Below are 27958 nucleotides of genomic sequence, written 5' to 3'. Positions count from 1 at the left end.
GTATTGCGACTTGGCTTTCTGTCAGCCTAGACTCAGGAAGGCGCCTGTTGGAACTTTGCTCGGTCCAAGATCCCTTTCCCTTTCCTCTCTCTCGGAAGGTTTCTAAAGTCCTACCCTTTGCCGTCGGTTGTTGTCTGGGAGACCAGACCCAGCCCTAACAATAGTTGCTAAGGGGCGGAGACTTGGAATTAGCTCAAGACCCAACACTCCAGGGTGAGTACTCTGGGCGCATGCGGCGACTTTCTCTGAGCTCTCGCGAGGTTTCCTCTTCCCGGAAGAAGCGGAGGAACTTTCCCGTTAACTGCGTCGCGATGTGTGGGGACTGTGTGGAGAAGGAATATCCCAACCGGGTGAGCGAGTGGGCGCCGAGAACTTCCCTCTCCTTTGGCCCATGGCCGCCCCTGAGGCTTCTCATATCCCCGGCCGGCCTTCATGGGAGGCCGGGCGCGGGGCGGACTCAGCCGCTCCGCCCCATCCAGTGACGCGGCAGCTGTATGTAGGCACTTGACAGCGGGGATGGCCTGCAGCCGTCGGTTCCTGCTGATCCCCGCTCTGGCGACTGATAGCAGCCGTCACCCCATTTCTCTTGAGCTCCAAGGGGAAAACAAATGAAACCCTACCACCACCAGCAACCCAGTCGACAACAGAGGGACACCCCCATCTCTACCCTGGTCTCATCCTCAAGCTTCATTTGATAACGTTCAGTGCTCTTCCTGAATTCTAGCGCTGGAAGGGACCTCTTAGGTCATCTATTCTAACCCAATTTTGCAGATGAAACTAATGCCTAGAGAGGGGAAATCACTTGGCGAAGTGCACATTCTAGTTTGTGTGAGAGCCAAGACTAGAACTCAGGTTTCCAGGCTGTTACTTTCTTTTAAATCTCTGTTCCTTTCAAGCTCAGGAGATTGAGAAGTTTGTTTACTCTCATTCATTCAAGGTATACTTACTGAACGTTTGTATGCGTGTAACTAGATTACTTTGCCAGGCCAGAAAGGGATACCCAAGAAGAAATAAAAGGCAGCTTCCGTGCTGCCAAAGAGCTTACATTTTACGGGAGCACGTGATTAACAAAAAATGACTAGTACGGTCCATTAATGCTATTCCGGTTTAGAGAAAGGGGAGAGCAATAGAGGATAGCGCTGTTCTCCCAACAGAAAGGTGGACTTCAGTTGGGACTTGAAGGATAGGTGTGACTAGGGTAGAAGAGGAAAGGAGGAGCTGATGCTGGGGGAAAATAACAAGAACAAGGATTCTCATATTGGTTGGGAGGTAGAAAATCTTTGTAGTTGGTCCTGTCTCTTAATATTTTGAATAATACTTAGTCTTTTGGGAAGGTTTTATAACAACATGAGCACTCATGGTACAACCTCTTTGAAAAAGGTCTAGCATTATCAGAAAAAAGAAAAAAAAGTTAAAGATATGCCTGCTGAATGACCCAGCAGTTCCCATTTTAGACAGATAAATGCATGTGCCTAGTGTGTTCCTGGAGACTGGTATAAGAATGTTCATAACAGCATTGTTTGTGGTAGTAGACTGGAAAAATGTGATATAGCCATAGAATGGAACACCATGAGTGAATGAGTAATGAAAGTGAATGGAGCAGTGGCACTCAACTGGGAGTGGTTTTGCCTCCCAAGGGACATTTGACAATATCTGGAGGCATTTTTGGTTGTCACACTGGGGTACTACTGATATTTAATAGGTAGAGGCATTATGCTGTACTTTATGTTTCACATTTCTGTGTTGTGTTCTTTTTCATACTTTTTTTTAAGTTTAAAAAGATTTTTGTGAATGCAGTAACAAAAACTGCACATTATAGGCACCATGAGGGAGATGTTTGCTGTGGATAGTGTTAAAGATATTAGGTTGGGGAATTCCCTGGCTCCATGCTTCCACTGCTGGGGTAACAGGTTTGATCCCAGGTCGGAGAACTAGGATCCCACATGCTGCGGTGTGGCCAAAAAAAAAAAAAAGGATGTTAGGTTGGATTTTTAAGAGTTGAGCTAATCAAAAGACAAATTATATTGAGAAGTTTAGGCATTGGGCAACTATACAAAAAAATTGAATAGGGAAATGATTCTGAAATCTGCTGTTTAGGAAAGTGAATCTTATGGTTGTATGTTAAGATGATGGGATGGGGGGAAATGTAAAAGGACAGCCCTACAGAGCATTTGGGGAACCAAATAGCAACAGTAGTATAGGCATGAGATGATGAAGACCTCATTTATTGATTGATTGATTGCTGCGTTGGGTTTTTGTTGCTCTGCAGGGGCTTTTTCTAGTTGCGTCTTACGTCGAGCAGGGACTAGTCTTCCTTGCGGTGTGCGGGCTTCTCATTAGGGTGGCTTGTGTTACGGAGCAGGGGCTCTAGGAGCGTGGGCTTCAGTAGTTGCAGCACGCGGGCTCAGTAGCTGTGGCTCAAGGGCTCTAGAGCGCAGGCTCAATGGTTGTGGCATGTGGAATCTTCCCGGACCAGGGCTTGAACCCGTGTCCCTTGCATTGGCAGGCGGATTCTTAACCACTGCACCACTAGGGAAGTACAAGTCCTCATTTCAAAGAAAGAATTAACAGGATTCAACCAATTTAATGTAGGAAGGAAGAAAAGAAGAGCTGACGATGATCTAAGGGTTTTCAATCTAGGCAGCTGGGAAATTTGGAAGTATTACAGAAATTGGAGCCATCTGGGAGGGAGGGAGAACCAAAATTGGGGGAGCAAATGATCAGATTTTTTTTTTTATCATGTTTAATCCGAGGTTGAGAGTGTAACATCCCAGGAGTCAAGTGAAAATATAGGATGGCAGTTTGGGTAAGAGATTCAAACAGATGAATCAGCCAAATAAAGGAGTCAAAATAGAAATAATTTGTTCTCTTAGGAAAAGAATGTACAGAATCAACCAGAATCAAGAACTGAGCTTCAGGGAATAAATTAATTTAGGAAATGAAAATAAAAGTATAGGAAGAAGAGTAGAGAAAAGCACTGAGGTGACTGGAAAACCAGGAAAGTACCTGAAGCAGTTTTCTCTGATTTTATTCTGTTCTCAAAGAAATAAAGGGCTGTCATGAGGAAGAATTGAGCTTTTCTTTGAAATTTCAGAAGGCAGATTTAGAAATAATTAGTGGGTGGATGTTAGGGAGTTGTAGGCTTTGAATCAGAATAAAGAATTTTCTAACAGGTTTTTTTTTTTTTTTAATAGAATGGGTAACCTTAGAGGAATTGAACTCTCTTCCTGTTGTTCCGTAGAGACTAAATGACTACTTGAAATCTCAAGGATCCTTCCAACTCTGGGATTTTTTTAAGTCATGAGATATTTTTAAGGGCGGTAAGAGCAGAAGCCACTCTACTTAAGCCTAGCAAAGGAAAAGGTACTCAGGTGGTGGTAGCAAGTATAGTCCACTCGTTCAGAAAGTTTGGCAGAGGAACATAATGGATTAGCATGTTGGGTAGGTCTAAATGCAGAATGAGGAGGTAATAAATGTTTGATTATTTATCTTTGGTTTCATAAAATTTCTGGAGTTTTGTGGTGGATGTTTACCACAGGCTAGAAAATTTCTAACAGAGCTCTGGCCCACTTGCTTGTAAAATTACGCCAAGAACTTGAACTCAAGCATGAATCAGATTGAAAATGAACCATACTAATTTTCTGAACTCAAATTTTTTTACTCAACTGTGAACCAAACTTTTTTTTCATTCAGAAAAGCATTTAGCAAACCAGTTGGAACTAGAACTCTACTGCGTTTTCTAAACTAACTGATCAGGCCCAAAATTGTAATAAAACATTTCCACATCAAACTGGAAATGAAACCTATATTTCATATAGTTCAAGTTTCAGCTTTAAAAGTATTAGTAATTCAGCAGCAATACAGAAATATAGCTTAAATTTAGGTTAATCAGAAGGACGTAATCAGTGTAAATTAGTTATGTTTAAATTAGAAATTATGTTTTATATACCTCACTTAAAATTAAACTACAAAAGTTCACGTACTCAAATTGTTGCTTAGCATTAAACCATATTTAATTAAATGCTGAGTCTGATATATAATTGGTAAAACAATTGTATGGAAATGGATGCTTTAAAATGATGCATTTTAAAATGACTATATTAAAAGAAAAAATCTGGAATCAATAACCTAACTTTCCACTTTAAGTCAGTAAAAAAGACAAGAGCAGACTAAACCCAAAGCGTGCAGAAGAAAGGAAATAATAAAGACTAGAGTAGAAATTATGAAATAGGAAATAGAAAAACAATAGAGAAAATTAGCAAAACTAGAATTTGGTTCTTTAAGAACTGTATTTTCTATTTTCAATTTTAAGTACTCCCTGACAAAACGTATGCACTGTTAAGTTATACCATCTGAAATAATAGTTTTTTGGAAGAAGCAAATTAGCCCAATCATTGTCAGTATAGTTGCGGATTTCTCAAATTTGTAAGTTTATCATAATATACTTTCATACTAATTATCATCATAGTATTCAACCATTTCTTTTTTTTTTTAATAAATTTATTTAGTTATTTATTTATTTTTGGCTGCATTGGATCCTCGTCGCTGTGCGCGGGCTTTCTCTAGTTGCAGCGAGTGGGGGCTACTCTTCGTTGCGGTACGCGGCTTCTCATTGCGGTGACTTCTCGTTGTGGAGAACGGGCTCTAGGCATGCAGGCTTCAGTAGTTGTGGCACACGGGCTTAGTTGCTCCGCGGCATGTGGGATCTTCCTGGACCAGGGTTTGAACTCGTGTCCCCTGCATTGGCAGGCGGATTCTTAACCACTGAACTACCAGGGAAGTCCCTCAACCATTTCTTCTTGCACATTTGTATACCTTTATAGATCCTCAACCAGGATTTAGCTGAATCACATTTTCTAAGGATATTTAATGTTTGTCTTTTTTCCTGTCTTCTCGAAACTGTTATAGTTTACTGTTATTACTGTGGAATTGATTTAGATTTTTTTCTTCTTTTTCCTCCCATTGTGAGAGCCTCAAAAGCTTCTCTGAATATTGTATGCTTTAATTTACTTTCCCAAATTTGGACATTAATAATCTTGTTTCATCTAATAAAAGAATCATGCCTCACTGATGAAGGTTATTCTCACGTTCAAATGACCAAGTCCCTTAGAGAAAGCCCCATCAGTTTCTTATTTACTGTACTTGCATTTGCCATTTCAAGAATTTATTTCCCTACCTCACAACTGATACATAGATCCCTTTTCTCTTCCCTCAGTGTTTATAGTTTACATTCTGCCTGCTTATATAGTCAGATTACAGAGATTAGACCATATTGTATAAGGTACCTGTGTTTATGTGTGCAGTTCTGTTCAGAGTTCTGTTTATTTGAAAATGGTATTTAGATCTTTATTCTTTTAAGACTTTTTAAAAAATTACTTAATATCTTGGAGTCTTTGTCAGTCAGCTTTTATAGATTCAAGGCAGTCCCAGTTCAAACCCCAGCAGGAGGGGCTTCCCTGGTGGTGCAGTGGTTAAGAATCCGCCTGCCAATGCAGGCGACATGGGTTCAAGCCCTGGTCCGGGGAGATCCCACATGCCGCAGAGCAACTAAGCCCATGTGCCACAACTACTGAGCCTGTGCTCTGGAGCCTGTGAGCCACAACTACTGAGCCTGCGTGCCACAGCTACTGAAGCCTGCGCGCCTAGAGCTCGTGCTCTGCAACAAGAGACGCCACCGCAATGAAGAGTAGCCCACGCGCCGCAACGAAGAGCCCACGCGCAGCAACGAAGACCCAGTGCAGCCAAAAATAGACAAATAAATTACAAAAAAAATAACAAAAAACAAACCCAGCAGGCTTTTTTGTAAAAGTTATAAGCTGATTCTAAAATTTATATGGAAATGAAAAGAACCTAGACTAGCCAAATTATAGGACATAAACTACCTAATTTAAAAACGTACTATAAAGCTACAATAATCAAAAGAGTGTGAGATCAGTGCAAAAGATAGACATATAAATCAAGGGAAAAGAATAGTCAAAAGTAGACCCACATATATAGGATGATTTGAGTTTTCCACGGAGTTGCCAATGTAATGCAATGGGGAAAGGATAGTCTTTTCAACAAATGTTGATGGAACAACTGGATATTCATATAGAAATAAATGAAACTTGATCCTTACCTCAGACCATATATAAAAGTTATTTCAAAATGGATCATAAACCTAAACCTACCAGCTAAAACTATAAAATTTCTAGAAGAAAACAAAGGAGAAAATCTTTGCAATCTTGGGGTAGGCAAGATGTTTTAGAATACAAGCACAAACAATGAAAGAAATTTAATAAACTGGACTTCATAAAAATCAAAACTGTTTGTTCTTCAAGAGACACCATTTAAAAAATGGCAAACCAGGGCTTCCCTGGTGGCGCAGTGGTTGGGAGTCCGCCTGCCGGTGCAGGGTACATGGGTTCGAGTCCTCGTCTGGGAAGATCCCACATGCCGCAGAACAGTTAAGCCTGTGCACCATATTTGTAATACATATATCTGACAAAGGGTTTGTATCTAAGATACATGAAGAACTTTTATAACTCAATAAGAGGATAAACAATTTAACTTTTCAAAAAATGGGCAAAAGACTTGAATAGATATTTCACAAAATAAGATATATTAATAAGCACCATGAAAAGATGCTCAACATCACTAGTCATCAGGGAAATATAAATTAAAACTAAAATGAGACACCACTTTACATCATTAGAATGGCTAAAATAAAAAAGACATAATACCTAGTGTTGATGAGAATGTGGGAAATTTGGAACTCACACATTGCTGGTGGGAATAGAAAATGGAAACTAATTGGCAGTTTCTTATAAAGTTTATATATATACCATATTTTTACTGTATGACTCAGCAATTCCACTTCTAGATATTTACTCAAGAGAAAGGCATATGTCTACACAAGACTTATACATGAATCTTCATAGCTACTTTATTCATAACAACCAAAAACTGGGAAGAACCCAAATGTCTATCAACAGATCGATCCATGCAATGGGATACTACTTGGCATTAAAAAAGCAATGAACTACCAATACATACAACAACATAGATAATTAACGTGGACATCATTTTAGGCAAAAGAAGCTGGGTGTAAAAGAGTATACTGTATGATTCTATTTATGTAAAACTTTAGAACAGGCAAAACTAATCTCTGGAGATAGAAATCAGGTCAGTGGGTGCCTGAGGTGAGATAGGGGTTGGAGATAGACTGCAAAGCAGGAAGGACTTCCTGGGAAGACAGAAATTTTTGTATCTTGATTGGGGTAGTGATTACATTGGTATATACATTTGTTAAAATTCTTTCATGTATACCCTTACAATGTGTGGATTTTATTGTGTGTAAATTATACCTCAGTAAAGTTTATTTTTTAAAAAAATCAAAGCACTTGTTCTTAATAGCTGGAAATTTATACTTTAATCCCAAGGCTTTTTTTCCCTTTTAGTAGTTATGTTGATGTGCCTATGTTTTAGTATCTCCAAACTGCATAGTTAGTTTGATTTCCCCCCACCAGAGTTAACCTCTTAATACATAGCACTACGAAGGCACTTAGTTAATGGTGGTGCTGGGAATCCAGGAAGGCTCCACTGTGGCATTGGTTAAGATGGGTCTTAAATCCCTCATACTTCATAAGCTCCTTGAAGGTAGAAACGTCTGTGACTCATCCTGCAGTCCTCGGAATCCTCCACCATGCTTTGCACAGTATCAGGCATATAGCTGCATTGGAGAAATGCATTAGTTTGAATGGTTTTTAGTCACATTAACTATTAAAAATACCTCAGTTTTTTTGTTGGTCAGAAATGAGGTTGAACTACTATCAAAAAAAAAAAAAAATAGGGGCTTCCCTGGTGGCGCAGTGGTTGAGGGTCCGCCTGCCGATGCAGGGGACGCGGGTTCGTGCCCCGGTCCGGGAGGATCCCACATGCTGTGGAGCGGCTGGGCCCGTGAGCCATGGCCGCTGGGCCTGCGCGTCCGGAGCCTGTGCTCCGCAACGGGAGAGGCCACAACAGTGAGAGGCCCGCGTACCGCAAAAAAAAAAAAAAAAAAAAAAAAAAAAATTGGTAGAGGACCTAAATCGGCATTTTTCCAAAGAAAGGCATGGCCAACAGGCACATGAAAAGATGCTCAACATCACTAATCATCAGGGAAATGCAAATCGCATCACACCTGTCAGAATGGCTATTATCAAAAAGACAACAAATAATAAGTGTTGGTGGGACTTCCCTGGCTGTCCAGTGGTTAAGACTCCATGCTTCCACTGCAGGGGGCATGGGTTCAATCCCTGGTCTGAGAACTAAGATCCCATATGCCGTGTGGTGCGACCAATAAATTAATTAATTAAATTTAATTTAATGCAAGTCTGGCTGATAGAAGCATGGTGGAAGCCTAGATGTGACCCATGCCACTTAAAAAATAAAGTGTTGGCGAGGACGTGAAGAAAAGGAAACCCCAGTACACTGTTGGTGAGAATGTAAATTGGTACAGCCACTATGGAAAACAGTGTGGAGGGTCCTCAAAAAATTAAAAATACAACTACAATATTATCCAGCAGGTCCACTCCTGGGTATATATCCGAAGAAAATGAAAACACTAATTCAAAAAGATATATGCATCCCAGTATTCATAGCAGCATCATTTACAATAACCAAGATGTGGAAGCAACCTAAGTGTCCATCACAGATGAATGGATAAAGAAGATGTAGTATATATACACAATATATATTACTCAGCCATAAAAAGGAATGAAATTTTGCCATTTGCGACAACATGGATGGACCTGGAGAGTACTATGCTTAGCAAAATAAGTCAGAGAAGGACAGATACTGTATGTTTTCACTTATATGTGAAATCTAAAAAATCAAGCAGGGGCTTCCCTGGTGGCCCAGTGGGTAAGACTCCACACTGCCAATACAGGGGGCCCGGGCTCCATGCCTGGTTGGCGATCCCACATACATGCTGCAACTAAGAGTCCATATGCTGCTGCTAAGAAGCCCACATGCCACAGCTAAAGATCCCGCATGGCGCAATGAAGATCCTATGTGCCTCAACTAAGACCCGGTGCAACCAAAATAAATAAATATTTAAATAAATAAATAAATACTAAAATAGATAAATAAATTTGTTTATTCAAACGAATGAACAAAACAAAACAGAAACTCACAGATTCGTGGAACAAAGTAGTGGTTACCAGAGGGGAGAGAGGTGGGAGGACGTAAAGGAGATGAAGAGGTACAAACTACTAGGTATAAAATGAATAAGTTACAAGGATGTAATGTACAGCAGAAGGAATATAACCCATATTATATAATAACTTTATATGGAGTGTAATCTACAAAAATATTGAATCAGTATGTTGCATGCTTGAAACTAATTATATTTTAAGTCAACTATAATTTTAAAAAAAGAAATAACATTCTGTAATAACCTAAATGGGAAAAGAACTTGAAAAAGAATAGATACATGTATAACTGAATCACTTTGCTGTACACCTGAAACTAACACAACATTGTTAATCAACTATACGCCAATATAAAATAAAAATTAAAAAATAAAGAAATGAGTAGAACTAGGTAGTTTATGAAGGACTTTAAGTTCTGAACAATTATTAGTAAGCCTTTAGCAAAGACCTCCCTTGAGCCAGGAGTATATGTTGTTTACAGTTTCTTAGTGACAAGTAAAACCCTTTCTCTTTTAAATGCCATGGTGTCAATCTGATGAATTGCGGAACTTACCTTTTCTGCCTGAATCACACATATCCTAGTGACTGACATCTGTAGAGCTGAGAGTTTATTTCTCTTTGTTTATTTTGTGGTATTTTTAAGGCTTGAAAAAATGCTGTTTCAACAGTCAACTGAGCATCACAGTGGATAAGATCATTTTTATCATTGGCTCAGTGTTTCCATTTTGATTGAATTTTCATTCTAGCTTTATAATATGATACCTCATTTAATAGTGTTGGCTATTAGATTTTTCTGATTTTTCCTTTTCACATGTTGTATTAAGACTTCATTAAGTTGTTTCTAAATATCCATTTGCATTTGGTCCTCTTAAACACAGTTGCAGTCCTAAGCGCTAACTCTTCTTCAGTTTTATTTACTATGAATAACACTTCTAGAGGAAAGCTAGTAATTTCAAAAATTACTTGGTGTACACTTCAAGCAAGTAAATTCTGGCCATGTTTTTTGTCTTTAGAGACTGTAAGTCTATTAATCATTTTCACCAAGGATTTTGAAATATAAGAAAATTAAAATCCCCTCAAAAAAGAAAACTAAATTCTGTTTTTCTTATTTTAGGGTAACATCTGCCTGGAGAATGGATCTTTCTTGCTGAACTTTATAGGCTGTGCAGTGTGCAGTAAGCGGGACTTTATGCTGATCACAAACAAATCTTTGAAAGAGGAAGATGGAGAAGAAATAGTTACCTATGATCGTAAGTAGACTTTTTTTCCATCTGAGCCCGTTAGCAGGTATCAGCTTTTGGGAGTTAGGTTGCGCAAAGTCGTATGAGGCCTGTTTCACTATCATATTGCAACACAAAATCGCTAGTTAGTTTTTTAAGAGGAAAATGTTGGTAACATCTCATTTATGTAGCATCATCAGATATTCCACATAAATGACTTTTGCAGATAACTGAAGCTTATGATTCAGGCACCAATTTTCTTTTGTTTATCTTTAAAGACTGTGTCTTCTGAAACAAGATATAGGGACTTTTTTTTTAACTTAGGGTCTTCCATGTGAATTTTCACTTTCTACTATAATATAATACAGTGATGTGCTCCAACAGCTATTAAAGTGTTTAGGGCTGTTTGCCCTTATACTAAATGGTTCTGGGATGCTATGGTTTTTTTAGTCTTGTTTCTGCTTTTATAGCTTTTGTCTCTTTTGTTACTGTCAGTTTATAGTTTCTTTCTTTTGCTACTGTAAGTATTAAGTATGCTACCTTCATATGCTATTCCTTATCCTTGATACTAGGAAATCAAATAACTATAATAAAAATAAATAAGTTCTGAGGTTGGCACTAAGAATCTCTACAAGTAAATTAAGTATATGTGCACTTTCGTGCCCAGATCTTATGGCAACTATTTAAATTGTTCACATTTGCTTTTTTGCTTGTCTCCTGATTTTTTGGTATGTTCTGACTATATGAGGATTAAATGTGCAAATAATGATATTTTGAAAGAAAGGTGCGAAAGACACTAAGCCTTTAGAATAGAGTCAGACTGTGGAAAAATGTTCTAAATTAGAAGAATCTTTTTCTTTCCTGTATCATGTACCCCTTTAAACTCTATTTTTTTCCAGGTAGTAGAGGATAGTGGTCAAAAGCAAGGGCTCTGGAGCAAGAAAGCTTGGGTTTGAATTCTGATTCTAACACTTTGTAGCTCAGCTGTGGTCTTCCTAGTTCTTATCCATAGTGTGCCTTTGTTTCCTTACCCCTACAAACATGATAACAGTAGTATCTACCTCATTGGGTTTCTGAGAACATTAAGTGAATAAACAGTTACAAAGTATTTAAAACAGTATCTGGCACACATTAAGCACTCAATGTATCATAGTTATTATTACTGTATTGTTTTTACTAGAGCCTTTTGTTACTGCTAAATTCAGTTTAACATCTAGTGTTAGCTTTTTGTTTATGATTGGTTAGTAGCACAATTTCTATCATTCCTGAGAATAAAAGCTCCTACATAGTTAGAAAGGTCCAGCTAGTTTCAAAAACACACTTACATATCCGTTAATTGATTACCTTAGAGAGCTTTCAATAGGAATGAATATATGCACATTAAGTCTCTGAGTTCAGGCTCTTAATTATATAGTGTTGCTGTGTGACAGAGTCTGGATTTTTTATCAAGGTAGATATTATAATGGGTTTCCTGCTGTGTTAAATATGACAGAGTTAAGATTCTTTCAAAGCAATACCATGCTAAGACTAGAAATTTTACTGTCTTAGGGCACCTTCTAAGACTTAATTAAGTCTTTCTCTGTTTCAGCAGATCTTTGTAGGAATTGTCATCATGTAATAGCCAGGCATGAGTATACGTTCAGTATCATGGATGAATTTCAGGTAAATGTATAAATGTGGGTATGTTATTGCGGGGGGAGGGGAACAATAAGAGTACCCTTGAAAAATCTAGGTATAGTCTTCATAAATGAAGTACTAGTGAATCTTAGAGGAGACCATCCCTGTCTTCCACTTGTGTAAGTTGAGAGACACTTCAGATGTGGGTGGATCTGTTCAAACCTGTCTTCACAACAGTCACAAAGCAAAACACATGCCTTACAAATCATATCTCATTTTGCTTGTAAAGAACAGCACATTGTGGCTTCATATGAGGTTACTATTGTGCCTCTTTTTTCTCTACCCAGTTACATGATTGCACAATTCTTGGCTTTAAGTGTTGGCCTGCCCACTGCCACCATACTTGCTGAGCATGGAAATCATGCTAACGAGATTATCTTTATTTCCCTTATAGACCTGTAGAGTCAAGCAACTCTGTAGTCTCAATTGCAATAGGATATTTTAATATTATTTGATAAGTAAAATGACAAGATAGGTGTATCATGGTTGGAGGAGAGAAGCTGAACCATATAAGGATAGAGAATACGGATGTAGTATAAGGATTAGTCCTTATACAATTCTGAGAGCATGTGAAGAATTCTACAGAATTCTACAGGCTGGTGTAGGCCTGAAGTTGCTGAAGATTCACAGGTCTAATGACCAGGAAGAAAAGCTGGACAGTGAGGGAGAGCCAAGGGCAAACTGGAAAGCATGAGGACACACTTACCTGTATCTGTCCCTCACTGCCTCCGCTTTCAAGCCCTCAGATTGAGTTACTTATTTAGTGTGAACTACATGTTCATCCAGAGGATATAAATGTGAGGTAAGAGTTTTAACAGGCAAGGGAATTTTTTTTAATCCTTTAAATTTGGGTGGTACTATATAATTAGGGGAAAAAAATCTTCTACAGCAGAATCTTATAAAATAGTATAACCACTTTCATTCATTCTTATTTCAGTGTGAAAGAAGGCACTTAGTCACCTGTCAGAATCTGGTCTAATATCTTGTGGTCCATCTTAACAACATCCTGACCACATCTCCCCAGGATCAAAAAATTATGCCTCAAAATACTTATATGATAGATGTCACTTACGGCAAAATCGAGATCTCAGTGAATGAATAGTGGCCAAATAGGGGAATGAACATGTCGGGGGCTTAAACAAGCAGCTCTGTCCGTTCATGGGAGGAAGGGAGTGCTTATAGCTATTTTGCAGCAGTTCCTGAAGCTCCTGTGAGCTTTTTAGAGTCTGTAAGTGGATATTGAGATTGCCTGTTTATACCCTAATTGAGCCATTGTGTGTCACTGCCATGAGACCAAAGTCTAGCTGATTTTCCTTTATGATTGAGCACAGCCATTTTCAAAGCTCCCCAGAAGTTCCTTTGGGGTAGGAAGAAGCTAAAGGAAGATGGCTATAGTCACAATGCCTATATAATGTGGAATTCTCTTGGAAAAAACTCTTAAACTAGACTCTCCACTGCCAGTCCTTTCTCTCCCAACATCCACTCCCCCCCCCCATATTCTATATTCTGCCACCAGCATATTTTTCTTAAAATAATGCTTTCAGACTACCTCATTGGCCTTTCCGTAGTTCACCTTCAGCTACGGTATAATATCCAAGCTCCCCTTCCCGAGGTTCTTGCTGGGCTGGCCAGCCTCCCTTTCCCTCGTTTCTCACTACTCTCCTTTTGCACACCATTCATAGCATTGCCCCAACTTTAGACTCTCTTCCTTCCCTCCTGTAGTAGAGATTTTTATTTCCTCCTCTCTATGGCTACCCCCACTGCATTTCCTCAGGAATCTCATGTTATCTTCTCTCTTCCTAGCATCCTCTTTTCTCTGTGAGATTTAAAGCATTTTTACATTAAATATATTTAGTTCTTCTTTATTTGTTAGAAATAAATTAAAATCCTTTTGTTTCACTCAGCTGCCTCTTTGATTCATCCTCTGATCATCTCTCCTTTTGCTTCTTTCCTTGAGTAGCTCTTTACCCTATTTCCCTTATTTCCCTGTGCTCCTCCTAACAACCTACAAACTGGTTTTCATTTTCACTTTACTAAAACTGTTCTCTCATAGATTTCCTATAAGGTGGCCAAATCCTGGGACCTTGCCTCAGTTCTTCTCTCTCTTAATATCTCTTCTGGATCTGGTTTTGATGACCATTGTCTTTTTTTTTTTTTTTTTTTGAGGTATGCGTGCCTCTCCCATTGCAGAGCACAGGCTCCGGACGCACAGGCTCAGCGGCCATGGCTCACCGGCCCAGCCGCTCCGCGGCATGTGGGATCTTCCCGGACCGGGGCACGAACCCGTGTCCCCTGCATCGGCAGGCAGACTCTCAACTAGTGCGCCACCAGGGAAGCCCACCATTGTCTTTTTGAAGCATTTCTTCCCCTGGGGTCCATAGATCTAGACTTTTTGCTTTCTTTTTAAATCATTTTGACTGTTCCTTTGCTTACTCTCTGGTTTCCTCTCCTGTTTCTCCCTAACTGCTTTTCCCCTGAGCTTTGGTCTCTGGTCTAGGAACCTTCTCTGTACTCCCGCAGGCATTGAGCACACGCACCCTCGTGCCTGATGAAACCTATCGGATATCTCCCGGATCTCCTTCTTTAACCCTAATGCCCTCCTTTCTTCCTTAGTTTCTCTTGCTTTTGTCTGTCTCCACTGCCACCCCTCGTATCACGGACCATACTGCTGAAACCTAAATTACTGCAGCAGTCCCCACAGTATAGTCGTGCGTACTGCCCTCAAATTAATCTTCTGGAAACACATCATCCTGTCACTCCTCTGCTACTCCATATGCGATGTGCTTGCTCTATTCCATATCACTGTCTTTATTCGTGCTTTTTCCTTGACTTAACGTGTCCCTTTCACTACCTTCAAGCCAACTAAATCTTACCTCTTTCAAGCTGAACTTAAATTCTATCTCCTTCTTATTCTTAATAGTTCAGCCCATACTGCTTTCTCCCTTTACTGAGCTCTTCTTGTACCTACAGCAGGCCCCGACTCCTGTGACTGGCCAGCTGGTAACTTCCATCTTAGTCTGATGACCCCAAGAACTCTTCATACTCAGCTGCTGTGACTTACTTTCCTCAGCCCCACCCCATTCCAGCCCCCATCTTATTCCAGCAGCCATTGAGGTTCAAGATGGGATTCCCACCATTGGTAATATTTTGTTTTGTTTTAAATGTCTTATGGGAAATTTAAACATAATCAAAAGTAGGCAGAATAGTGTATTAATCTCCAATACCCAGCTTCAGTTTGCTTTATTTGTACCTCACCATTTCCACATCTCCCCACAGGATTACTTTGAAGCAAATCCCAAACATATTACTACTTCTGTAAATATTTCAATATGAATCTCTTAAAGATAAGGATTCTGTTTTTAAACAAATTCATTTTTAACAAAACCATTGTTAAACAAAGTAAGATTTTCTGATGGCAAGAGTAGAGGGGAAATAGAGACATAAGTACAGAGTTTAAACAGAAAATAAATTATAAATGATTACAGGTATCTGATATTTTTTATATCACCCTAAAATCCATTAAAAAGACTATATATTTGCCTCAGGAAACAAGAGGGAAACTGTGAGACTGCTCCCTGTTCTTCTGTGGACCAGGGGGAGGACTAAGGGTCAGAATTAGCAGGTAATAATAGAGGGAAAAGGCCCATGGGACCCTCAGCATAAAACAAGGATCTGATCTTGCCCAAAGGTGATTCCACCCACTCCACCTTTCCTTCCAAATCTCTACCCTCAGGCTTTGCCCAGGTGGAGCCTTTGAAGGTCCCCATGAATGACTGGGGGGAATTCTGATTCTCCTAACTTGGTCAGTTTGGGTGAAGGATGTCCTGATCCAACCATATTCCTGGCATCCCAAGTGAGAATGTGTTCCTGGCATCCCAAGTGAGAATTCTAGACATATTTTCCCACAGAAGCACTGCTATATGTGGTTAGATTCTATAGTACTTGTGCAGTATAAATTTAAAAGACTTCCTGGATTTCCCTGGGAACCTAATTGCCATGTGCAACGTTACCTCTGGGAAACTGCTTCTGAATTCCAAATAATTGACCTACAATGAAATTTGGATTCCAGACTGCCTATAAATGAAAGATTACAGGTGTAATCAGTCTTACTGATTTAACAGCCTTTCCAGATTATACCATGTGTTAGGTTTTTCCTTTCTCCCAAGTTAGACTGTAAGTTTTGCAAGGTCAGACTTTGTCCTTGCCTTCTCTCATGTCTTCCGGCGCACCTGGCACATTGCAGAGCCTTTAGGCACTTAATAAAAACTTGTCAATGGATAGATTGGTTGAAAACTCAAATAGTTGTCTAGCTTCACACATTTTCCCATTTTGACTTTATTACTTTTTTCTTCATTTCCAGTGAGAGGGTGACATCCTACTAGTAATGTCTGGTAGGTGAAAGTAGGATTTGAAAGCAGTAAAACCTTGGAGAGAGTAGATTTTAATTTTGTTTTTGATTCATGAGACTCATATTTGTTTGCTGAGCTATAGCCTGTGTTTCTACTGTTTGTGTAGAATAGACTTTAAAATTAAATGTGGCCTCTGGGGCTTCCCTGGTGGCGCAGTGGTTGAGAGTCCGCCTGCCGATGCAGGGGACACGGGTTCGTGCCCTGGTCCTGGAGGATCCCACGTGCCGCGGAGCGGCTGGGCCTGTGGGCCGTGGCCGCTGGGCCTGCGCGTCTGGAGCCTGTGCTCCGTGGCGGGAGGGGCCACAACGGTGAGAGGCCCGTGTACCGCAAAAAAAAAAAAAAAAAAAAAAATTAAATGTGGTCTTTAAGAAACAGTCTTTCCACTACTACAACTAGGTCTCCCTACTGAACTCTCTAGTAGGAAATGGAAAGGCAGTTGCCTGGTTCTGAGTCTTTGTACTGTAGCCACTGTTTATCTTCGTGACCCTCTCTCTAGTGAGACACCCATGAAACACAAACTGCCTTGACTGATCAATTTCCAGGCTGCCAACAATCTCAAAGTCAGATGTGGAAATACTAATAGATTTAGTATAGATGCTTGTTTTCCTAAAGAAGATAAAAAGCTTTAGAGTAAAAGTTTTGAAAGAAATATGTTTCTGTAGTTTATGACCATATTAAATATTCTAGAAAGGAACAGCTATAAGAACAGGACTTTGCCCTAAGGATTTTTGCCTAAAACAAAATAACTTCTGTCACCAGTCTGGACATTTGTTAAACCCAAGAAACAAAAAGCTCCTTAAATAGATCAAATTCTAGACAACTAGCTATCTAAATATGAGACATGACATACTAATGGATTTAACATAATTGTTTATTTTTTCTGGGGTAGATAAAAATAGCTGTTTGGGTTTGGAAATTTTTTTCCTTTTTTGTTGTTTTAAAACTCATTTCTGTTGCTTATTAGTGTTGAATATTCTAGAAAGGAACAACTCTAAGAACAGGAATTTGTCCTCAGGGGCCCACACTCAAATTGCTTCATTACTTTAAATAGCAGCACTAAGTAAGCCCAGTATGTGTGTTTCTAAGTCCAGGAAATAGCCATGCATTTCCAAGGTGACATTCTCATATACATAGTAAATAGAGCGTCAGCATGTATTCAATTTATATAAACAGAAGGCTCTGGGATACACAGACTAAACCTAAGACATTGCTTATAGGTGTTGAAGAAATTGATCTAATGTACAGACACCATATCCATGACAATTTACAGAGAACAGTTTTACCAGAGAAAGTTACGAAGCATCTTTCTCCCAGTTCCTCAAGGTAATTGTGCACTTTATCTTGTTCTAGGAGTATACCATGCTGTGTCTGTTATGTGGTAAAGCTGAAGATACGATCAGTATTCTCCCTGACGACCCCCGACAAATGACTCTGTTATTCTAAGGATCCTTCTGCAGCTCTGTAATCACAATGTGGTGTTGGTTTACAATACAGCAAGCCTGATGGTTTGTCTAACTTAGTTTATAATGGAAATTATTTGCATATTATTTTTTTCTGCTTAGGCTTACCTATTCTCTGAAAGAAAAAGTGGGACTTCCCTGGCTGTCCAGTGGTTAGGACTCGGCGTTTTCACTGCCATGACCCGGGTTCAATCCCTGGTCCGGAAACTAAGATCCCATAAATCAAGTTGCACGGCCAAAAAAAAAAAAAGTTAGAAAGAAAAAGTAATTTAGGGGATTGCTGTTCTCTAGAGCTGAGCTTTTCTGCTAAAGTTCCCAGTGCACATCAGTGCAGCCAGAAAGAAGCACCTTTGTTAGCAGCTATGTGGCTGAAAAATAACTAGGATGGAAAGCACATCTAGTGCCCAGATCTTGGTTCCAGTAAAGGAATTAGGACTCCTTGGGGAAATGACTGAGTCTAGGACTGGGGCAGTAAATACACAGGATGAGCTTGGAGCATCTTGAGCCACAAAAAAGCGAAGTGCTGAAATGAAGAATCCCAATGATTGGGAGTGTGTCAAAGGGACAGAAGAGCCAGCTGAAGGAGCTCCCAGAGACCAAAGTTGGAACAGTTTGAGCAACAAAATAAAGTAGTATTGGATTATAAACCAAAGTATAAATATTCATGAGTCCATACTGATATAAATGAATGACTGAATAAATAAATACATATATTGGAGAGAATAGACAAATCCCCCACGCAGAAAAATTTCAAATAATATATGTAGATACTCCTCACTCCTTAAGTATGGGTTTGCATAGTGACTTCCTTCCAAAGAGTATAGTATGGAAAGGGGGAAAAGAGACTTTAACTTTTACTTCACTGAGAAACCTGACAAACACTAGCCTGGTGATCAAGATTATCATCATTGATGATGAGCCACGTTGATAGCATTACTCTTGATATGATGTGATGAGAATGACACTTTGCCTTTGTGGTCTTCCTCCCCAAAACCCGTAACCCCAGTCTAATCATGAGAAAAACTTCAGACAAATCCCAGTTGAGAGACGAATCCCAATTGAGGAAAATACCTGACCAGTACTCCTCAAAACTGTCAAGGTCATCAAAGACAAGGAAGTCTGAGGAACTCTCACAGCCAAAAAAGAGCATGACTATTAAGTGTAATGTGGTATCCCGGATGAGATCCTGCACCAGAAAAAGAACATTTGGTAAAACTAGGGAAATCTGAATAAAGTGTGGACTTTAATTAATATAAATAGAATGGTTTCAATTACTCCAAAGGGATCTTAGAATATCTTACCTTGCATAGTTGAAAGAATTCTGGCTTGGGTGTCATAAAACCTAGCATTTAGGCCTCTGCCATTTGGTAGCAGTATAACCATTAAGCAAAGTGTTATTCTGGACTTTATTGTCCCCTTTCTATAAAATTGGACTAGTATAAATTGATGTTATACTTCCTTCACAGTATTGTTAGAAGATCCAAATGAATAATGAATATAAAATGCTTTGGAAGGCATATAAAGTTCTAGACAGAATGAGATGGTTTCAGTTAGTTCTTCTCATTATGAAATCACAACTTAAGGGTCAGGCATTAAAACAGAATTTTTTCCTATTCATATCTCAGACATTCTGAACTGAGTGAGCAAAGTTGTTGACATCAGGGAAAAGCTTTGTTTTGTAACAGGAATAATGATAACAGCTGAGGTTTATTGAGTACTTACTATGTGCCAAGGCCTTTTTAAGCAGTTGTTTAATCCTCATTAACAATTCCATGAGGGTAGGTACTATTGTTAGCCCAGTTTTAGAGCCAGAGAAACTGAGGCACAAAGAAGTAACTTAGTCCAGGTTACATAGTTAGTACAGTGATGCCCTCAGTAATAGTGTTCAGTACACGTGAAGTATCAGAGTCTAGCAAGGTTAGGAAGAGGTTGAGGATATCAATGACAGCGCTCTGAGGAATCTAGGCATGTCAGACCAAGATTTATTATTGAGAAAAGTTAAGGCAGCTGTTCCTTAGGATCAGTTGTTTTATTCCTGGAAAATGCTTTCCACTTTCTGCAAATCTATATCTGACCTGCTGAGGAAATCGTTTGGTGAAATGAATCCAGAAAGCAGAGAAAATGTTTCATTACCTTAAATAGCAGCACTAAGCCCATTATAGCTTCTGAATTGTCCCTTCATGGAGTTTGCTAATGCTTCCAACTTAGTCATTTGGAGCTCAAGAGTATGATTTTATATGCCCCTCCTGATATCCTCATCTCTTGCAGAATGTGTAATTATCTGGTTTAGACAATATATGACAAAAATTTTAAACATAAGATCCTATCCATATATTTCATTATTATTAAACCAGCATTGTACTGTGTTTTGCAATACTTTATCATCTTCTAGAATTCTTTTATGGATCTAATAGAATAAAGACCTCTTGAACTCAGTTCTACTGCATCTATATTTCTCTGTTTAAGTAAAGGGGAATCAGGCAAAGGCATTGGTCTTCTTTGCTTCCCTTGCTGAGGTACAAGAAGAAGAAGAAATCACCTGTAGGTGTAGTGGGGAACGTGAACTTGTCCTAGCACCTCATTCTTTCTCTACCTGCTCCATGATGTACAGGTCTGGGGTCGACCTGGTTAGGCTCTTGGAGTTCAGAGCTCAGCCTGTTTGCTGTTGTGTTGTTTTAGCTAGCTCTGTCTTCCTCAAATGATCTTGGGTTCTCCCAGTAGTAATTAATTGACATATGATATAGTCTAGGAAGAGCCAGATATGGTTTGTTGCTTGTAAGTCATCAGTAATAAGTATACATTCACTGTTCTTTATTTCAGTGTAACAAGAATCCTTTCGGTTTCATTCTTCTGTTTCCTGAGAAAAGCAAACTTACTTGACTGAATTTGAGGCTCTTAGTTTTAAAATGTATGTTTCTTGACTGTAGTACAAGTCTCTATTTGAGATATGCTATGGTTGGGTAGAAAGGAAATCAAGAGACCTGGGTCTGAAATTAGCTTTGCCACCTGCTCATGGTGGGACATTGGGCAAGTCATTCTGTCAGTACCTTGGTTTCTTCAGTGGAAAAACAGACATAATCATGCCCCCTTTACGGAGTTTTAAAATCAAATGATATAATGTAAGTGAAAGTGTCATTAGGTCATACATTGCTGTGGAGAGGCAGCTCAGCAGTCTTAATGCAGAAACTCTGAGACAGAAGGAAGCACTATTGTGTTGTGGTTAATAGTAGAAGCTTTGGAGTCAGACTGACCTGGGTTTAACTTTCAACTCTGCCCCTCACTAGCCCTTTGTCCTTGAAAAGTGTCTTGCTCAGTTACCTTCTCTTTAAATAGAGATGAAAATTCCTCAGGGTCCGTATGAGGATTAAATAACCTAGCATATAGAAAGTACTTAGTGCAGTGTGGGAGTATAGTGTATGGTAATTTGGATGATGGTTGTGATGGTGATTATAAGAAATCACCAGATTTGAAATCACCAATAAGGGTTTGGCTCAGTGTTCCTTAAACTAAGGAGATGCAACGGTGGGAACATAGTCACGGAAATAATCATCAGTTTCAGTCTATGTATCTTGGCCCCCTAAATCACTTATTCCAAGCCATATTTTTTGTAAGAGCCCTCAGAGGAAAGATTCCCTCTGTCCCTCCTCTAAATCGAGTAGCATTATCTCAGCACTTCTGGGAAGGCTTGTTTATGGGACTTCTCCTTACTTCCTGAATGCCCCTAGGGAAATTTGATTAAAAGATTATGTTTATCTAGGAAAGTGGGTGATTATATTAAGCTTTGCCGTGTCTGTTTATGACCATAAGCTGATACTTCTGAGGATGTAAAGGGGACCAACAAGAAGAGGAATAAAGAAAAGGAAACAATTTCTCATTTCTGAAGCAAACAGCATTTCCCTGACCAAGTGAGGAGCCCTCTTCCTAGCACTAAGGCCCTTTCTGACTCTCTCTGCAGAATCACTTATACTGTAATTCCCATTCCTTTGGGAGTCTCTAAATAATTCTCTCAACTTGAGCCTCCTGGGGAAGACCCAACACATTGTTCTGGCATATCAGGCCCTAAGTTGCCGGTGCCATAATGCCAGCATCCAGGATAGCTGACGCTGCTGTTAGACATCATAACAGGCAATAGCACTGTAAAGATGAACAAATCATGCTAGCATCCCACATGAATTCTGATTTTATTTCTTCAGGGAAGCAGTTTGTCTCTGCAGTTATTGCTCTAACATCAATGCTTGGTCCTGCCCACAAACCCATACCCCAGCTCTTGGCTCTGACAGTAGGAATCTTGAAGGGCTTGAGTTCTCAAGAGTCAAATTAAGGATGGCCTTAATTTAGCAGGAAGTCTGCAGAAGGATGCCAGGGGATTCCCACTATACCACTCAGGTTACCGTTTTGAAATAAAGCACCATTGATGACATAGCTTTAGTAGAAGGTCAGACAGTAGGGACCCTTAACCTCTATTCCACATTTACTTCTCAAATGATGCAAGTGCTTGGAAAATAGTTACGGGGAACTTCGCTCAGCATTGGGGTTCTCAAGCTGTGTGTCCAGTTTGGAGAACTGTCCCTTCAGGGCTTCAATGAAGAGAAGTAAAATATTCCATCTAGTGATCAAAGAAAGAAGGGCAAAATGAGAAGTTTCCAAGAAGAGGTTTGTGGGACAAAATGAGAGGGCAGTGGCCTGTCAGCTGGTGTCTTTTCTAGAGCATGATAGGACCTTGTCTTGGTGGTGCTTTTGAGTATGCCTGTACTAGGTGAGGAATCTGGGGCACTGTCCTTCAGAGCCATTCGGCAGAACTCTGTTCTCACAGGACAGCTATCGTGTTGGCGGGTTATAAACAGTATGACTGTCTGAAGGGAGGCCCTCTCACATCCCCACCCTCATGGAAGAAGTGAAACCGGGGCTTCCCTGGTGGCGCAGTGGTTGGGAGTCTGCCTGCCGATGCAGGGGACACGGGTTCGTGCCCCGGTCCGGGAAGATACCACATGCCGCGGAACGGCTGGGCCCGTGAGCCATGGCCGCTGAGCCTGCGCGTCCGGAGCCTGTGCTCCGCAACGGGAAAGGCCCGCGTACCGCAAAAAAAAAAAAAAAAAAAAGTGAAACCAGTCATTCATGCCTAAACTTGTCTGTCTTATTCCTGCATTTGTGAATTTGTGAGTGTGAGAAAGACAAGGGTGGAATGTGAACTTTAAAAAGGAGGGAGAGTCAATCTAACAAAGGATCTAAAACAAACGTTACTCCACAAGGTGATCAGGAAATGGGTAAAGTGCTCTTTGTGTTCCCAGCAACTGTACTCTCCACGCCCTTGCTGTCATTAAAGTGGACTAAGTTCAACTTCTTAAGGTGCAGGTAACCTTTAGCCCAGTACCCACAGTGAAAGTGACATCTTCCTGATTGGAATCCTCTAACTTCCCAGTGCTTCCTCCACTTTTCTTCCCCTTTCTTCTCCTTATCACCTCCTTTCCCCAGTTCTGAAGAAGAGCCATAAAGTAATAATACAATTCACACTTCCCGAAACTCCGCCTGCCACCCAGACCATGACTGAGCCTGCTTTCCAGACAGTAATTGGAGTGTCCCCTTGATCGGAGCCTCCCTCTCCTCAGCCTTTGTGTGCTGCCAGCCCCTCCGTCCCACCTGCTGTTTTATACCGTCCCTCCCACCTCCGTCAAGGAAGAGACACAGAGAGCCTGGCCGTTTCCACACCTGCCCTTTATTGGACTCAGCCAGAAGGCTGGCTCTGGACCCTCACACTTCTCAGACACCTCCCATACAGCTTTAGGAAGGCGCCATCACTCTGAAGGCTCAGAGCGCACCCGTCTTGGAGCCCCAGGTTGAATCACCAACCAGAAGTTTGGGGGCAAGGAAAGGAAACAGGCAGACCAGAAAGGCAAGGCTCTTCAATGCAGGGGACTGATCTGAAGGGAAAGCCCGGGCCCAGCAGAGTCTCCTGAGGGCACACTGAATGCTCAGGAAAGACGCTCAGGGGCAGGAGGAAGTAGGAGATCTGCTGGAGGTTATATGGCAACTTTGAGGAGGCGCTTGATGTCAGGCTCGATGTTGATGGTCGGGAAGGTGCGGCTGTAGCGTCGGAAGGGCTCCCCCTCTGGCCCGACGAGGAACTTCTCAAAGTTCCAAGACACATCTGAGCGGTGCACAGGGCTCCAAATGATGAACTTGGGATCGGTCATGAGGGAAAACGGGTCGTCGTAAGGGTAGGGGAGCTTATCCTTCAGGTAGGTGAAGACAGGATGCTCATTCTGACCATTCACATCACACTTTTGGATAAGGGTAAAGGTGGGCTGGAATCCACCCCCAGGGCGGACGTACTTGAGGCTGTTCAGGATCTCCTCATTCTGACAGTTCTCCTGGGGGAGAAAAGAGACAAAGCGCTTGGGAAACGCAAGAGATGAAGGAGCTACGAAGGATCTACAAAGTCACCCTCCTGTACTCCCCAGGATCATTCTTTCTATTATGTATTCCCCACCCCCACCCCCCTACCCCGTTCCTTCTCTTTCCTTCTTCATTCGCTTTGCCCTACTCTTGACTCGGAGTTTTCCCTCTCACAGCTATTGTCTGATGGTTTGCTAGGCCATTTCTGAAAGTTCTCACAGACCCTAGCTTGGCTGTTCTTGTACTGAAAGATATAGCGCTTTTGAGCTGTCACTTCTCTCTCCAATCTACCCTGAGCAATGCTTAGGGTATCTGTCTGAAGCTTCAAGGAACCTTGAGTTCTGGGCAGTAGAAAGAAAGGGAAAGGAGGCTCAGGTCATATTGCCTAGAACCCTCCCTCCACTTATGCACCCACACGTACATGCACACCCCCACACACACCCTGCCACCACCTTCCCTTTCCTTTTGCCCTGGCCTTGCCTGTCTTTCTTCTAATTACCTCTGAGTGTTGAATCTAGCCTTGGCCTCTGCCCTACTCAGCTCCTCAAACGAAAGGTGAAATTGAGATCTAGAAGAATGGGATTTATAGCTTCTTCCTTTCATCTTGTCCTAGATCTAAAGTACAAGTAGGAGGAAGCTTTGATGAAGGAAAACCCCATCCAAGGAAGACTAGTTTTCAGGTGCCATAAAGGCAAAGTAGGTTAGAGACAACAATGAACGTACTGTAAACGGAATTACTTCATGACCAACAGGCATGAATTAAATAGGATTGAAGGTTTAGTGTTCTGGAATAGGCCAGGGGAAGGGGAAGTTAAGGAAATAAGGGCTTAAGGACCAAAAGTTGTGAATGTGTAATTATCGTTCCTTTCACTTAGCTTCCTGCACCTCACGCTCACTTGCTGTACTCAGCTAGGATGCTTTAGATCTCAACCTGTTGCCTGTCTTTCCTCCCCGCTGCCAGCACTGTCCTATCCCCACTTAGCATTCCCCACCCCTGACAGCCCACAAAGACCCATAGAAACCCTTATTTTCCACCCCCATCCGCCAAGTCTAAGAGTCATATATCTCCCTCAGGGCAAGAAGTTCCTGCCTCTGACCTACTAGAACCAATTAGTACAGTCAGTTCCAGGCCATCATGACATCTTGAGCCCAGAGTTGATGGCTATTAGACATCTTATCTCCTAATGCAAAAGGCCTGCTGGCTACTGGTAGCTTACGCATTCCCTCCAGCAACTGGCTGGCCTGAAGTGATGGAAGGAGGCATCTCTAGGGCCAGAGAGACCCCTCTGAAGAGGTTTTACCTTTTCTGTCTCTCTTTCCCTGGCCAAGCCTAGAAACAGAACTGAGGCAAGGAAGGAACAGTGAGAGCACTCATGGTTTGGGCTCAGGTTTGTCACAGCCAATGACATTTCAGCCTTCCTGCCTATATCTCTGATAATCTCTTCCTTGCCTTCATGCCACTGTGAATTGAACCCAAGGGATTATAATTGGAGGACATTCTGCCTGCTTGTGCTATTAAAATCCTAAGTGAGGGCTTCCCTGGTGGCGCAGTGGTTGAGAGTCCGCCTGCCGATGCAGGGGACACGGGTTCGTGCCCCAGTCCAGGAGGATCCCACATGCCGCGGAGTGGCTGGGCCCGTGAGCCTTGGACGCTGAGCCTGCGCGTCCGGAGCCTGTGCTCCGTAGCGGAAGAGGCCACAACAGTGAGAGGCCAGCGTACCGAAAAAAAAAAAAAAAAAGAAAAAAAAAATCCTAAGTGAAAATAAAAGAACCCCTAAAAGATAACTTGAGGTGTGCGGGCTGAAGATCTATAACAACTTGACCCATTATCAGGGACAGAGACGCAGGCGTGATGCCCAGAGGAGACACGTACACTTTGCAAACCCTTTTACCTTCCCCCAAATTCACTCTCCACTTGGCTGATTTTAAACAAACAAACAAAACTTTTCAATCTAAATAGTAAAGTTGCTTACATTTGCATATTACTCTATACTTTTCAAGTTACTTTTGTAGCTCTTATCCCCACAACCTCACAATAATCCTATCAGGTAAGTGGTATTATCCCTAGTTTATAGAAGAGGAAACCAAAACAGAAAAATTGAGTGACTCTTCCTGGGGCACAGAGCTATTAGCAGAATCAAATGTAGTGAAAATGAAGGTCTCCTGAGTCAGTTCAATCCTAGTTTGATTCTTGATCTTCTATTTCCTCCAGTCATTCATTCAACAAACATTTAATGAGTGCCTTCTATACCCAGGCACGGAGGACACAATGGAGAGAAAAACAGACCTGGTACCAGCCCTCGTGGAGTGTAGTGGGAAGACAAGAAACCATAAAAATCCATACGTTTGGTGTTCTATCACAGACAAAATCATACTGACTTCCCCCTGGTACTCGCATGCACCTAAAGACCTAGATTAACAAAACATACCCCATGATTCAAGACACTCAACACACATAGTCGTCCTCCCCCTCTCTTTAGCCCACTGGAGCTGCAGCAAACCAACTCCTTGGGTACAATACCAGGGACGTCTCACCTGATGTCCAAATTGGTTGCAAGGGAAGCCAAGAACCACCAGGCGCCTGGGAAAGCGGCATTGCAGCTCGTTGAGTTGGGTGAAGTCCCGGGTGGTTGTGCCTCAGAGCGAGGCCACGTTCTCAATCAGCACTGCCCTGCCTCGGAATGTATTGAAATCTACCTTCTCCCCATCTAGGCTGATAGCACTGAGGTCGTAGAAGGACTTGGCAACGTAAGCCATGGTGCGAGTGCAGAGTGAGTGGCAGAGCAGTGTGACGCCACTTAAGGGTCTATTAAAGGGGTGGGGAGGAAGGAGGAGCCAGGAAGGATCTCACAATGGGACTTTGAGCATCCCCAGGATGACTTAGCAAAAAGTCACCTACCCGTTAAGTGCTGTTTGAACAGGAAGGTCGCTCCTCCTATTTACAGACTCTGAACAAAGCCACCTCCCTGCTCCACCCTGTTGGCAACCTAGGAAGGGCCAATGTGATATCTCTGAGCAGACATGAATAATTCACCGCTTGCAGGAAACCAGAGCCCCAAAGGTTGGACGGGGAGGAAAAAAGGCAGGGAGGGATGCAAGATTGACTCCTACTTGCCCCAGCATATTGTTTTCACTTGGCACAGACAGTTACTGAGCGCCTGCTGAGTGCCGAGCTCTGAATTGTGCAATTGAGAGGTCAGGGTCTGCCGAGGGCTGAAGGATGAGGAAGAGGACTGGGCGCATGTCCCCTTTACTCAGACTACAAATGGAATATACATGTTACTGTTCACATTTCTCTCTTTGGCTGTTACTTTCCACAAGCACAAAATCAAAGGGACCATTAGGAAGACGGTGTGTGGTTTTCTAAAATAATGGCTTTCAGTGCCTCAGCTTGCACCAGTCTGAAGAGGGGAAGCTGTGTTTGTCTTGAAAAGTCTCTCAGTGAGTGATGGTACTTGTCCTGGAGAGCACATCTGCCCTTGCCCCCTGCGCTGTACCATCTCCTCTAATACCCCACACCCCACCTCCACAGGGTCATGAGGCTGCAGTTGGTTGTGGCTGGGATAACAGAGGAGTCACAGAGCAGGTGGGTAAACTCAGAGGGGATGGATGCCCCTACCTCTTAT

At 41.4% G+C, this 27958-nt stretch overlaps 2 protein-coding genes across 5 annotated transcripts; one reads left to right on the top strand and one right to left on the bottom strand.

Moving 5' to 3' along the window:
• The first annotated feature begins 227 nt into the window (after positions 1 to 227).
• CHURC1 (churchill domain containing 1) lies at positions 228 to 20369 on the top strand. 4 transcript variants are annotated; one of them, XM_082648511.1, is made up of 4 exons: positions 228 to 350; positions 10288 to 10423; positions 11985 to 12055; positions 17830 to 20369. In XM_082648511.1, exons 1-4 carry the CDS (start codon positions 231 to 233, stop codon positions 17920 to 17922), a joined length of 420 nt encoding a protein of 139 aa, XP_082504637.1. In that variant the 5' UTR covers positions 228 to 230; the 3' UTR covers positions 17923 to 20369. The 4 variants fall into 4 exon arrangements, with proteins under 4 accessions (XP_082504637.1, XP_082504636.1, XP_082504639.1 ...); XM_082648510.1 differs by having other exon boundaries at positions 11982 to 12055; XM_082648513.1 differs by lacking the exon at positions 17830 to 20369 and adding an exon at positions 15041 to 15177.
• A 3275-nt stretch (positions 20370 to 23644) lies between these two features.
• On the bottom strand, positions 23645 to 27096 carry GPX2 (glutathione peroxidase 2). Its single transcript, XM_082648727.1, has 2 exons — positions 26868 to 27096; positions 23645 to 24307 (listed from the first exon to the last, which is right to left on the bottom strand). The coding sequence occupies exons 1-2, from the start codon at positions 27087 to 27089 to the stop codon at positions 23957 to 23959; spliced, it is 573 nt and encodes a 190-aa protein (XP_082504853.1). The 5' UTR covers positions 27090 to 27096; the 3' UTR covers positions 23645 to 23956.
• Between the last annotated feature and the right edge of the window lie 862 nt (positions 27097 to 27958).

This window comes from Grampus griseus (assembly GCF_964374135.1).
Source record: "Grampus griseus genome assembly, chromosome: 2".
In the NCBI taxonomy this organism is placed as follows: domain Eukaryota; kingdom Metazoa; phylum Chordata; class Mammalia; order Artiodactyla; family Delphinidae; genus Grampus; species Grampus griseus.
This window is presented reverse-complemented; position numbering and strand designations above follow the sequence as displayed.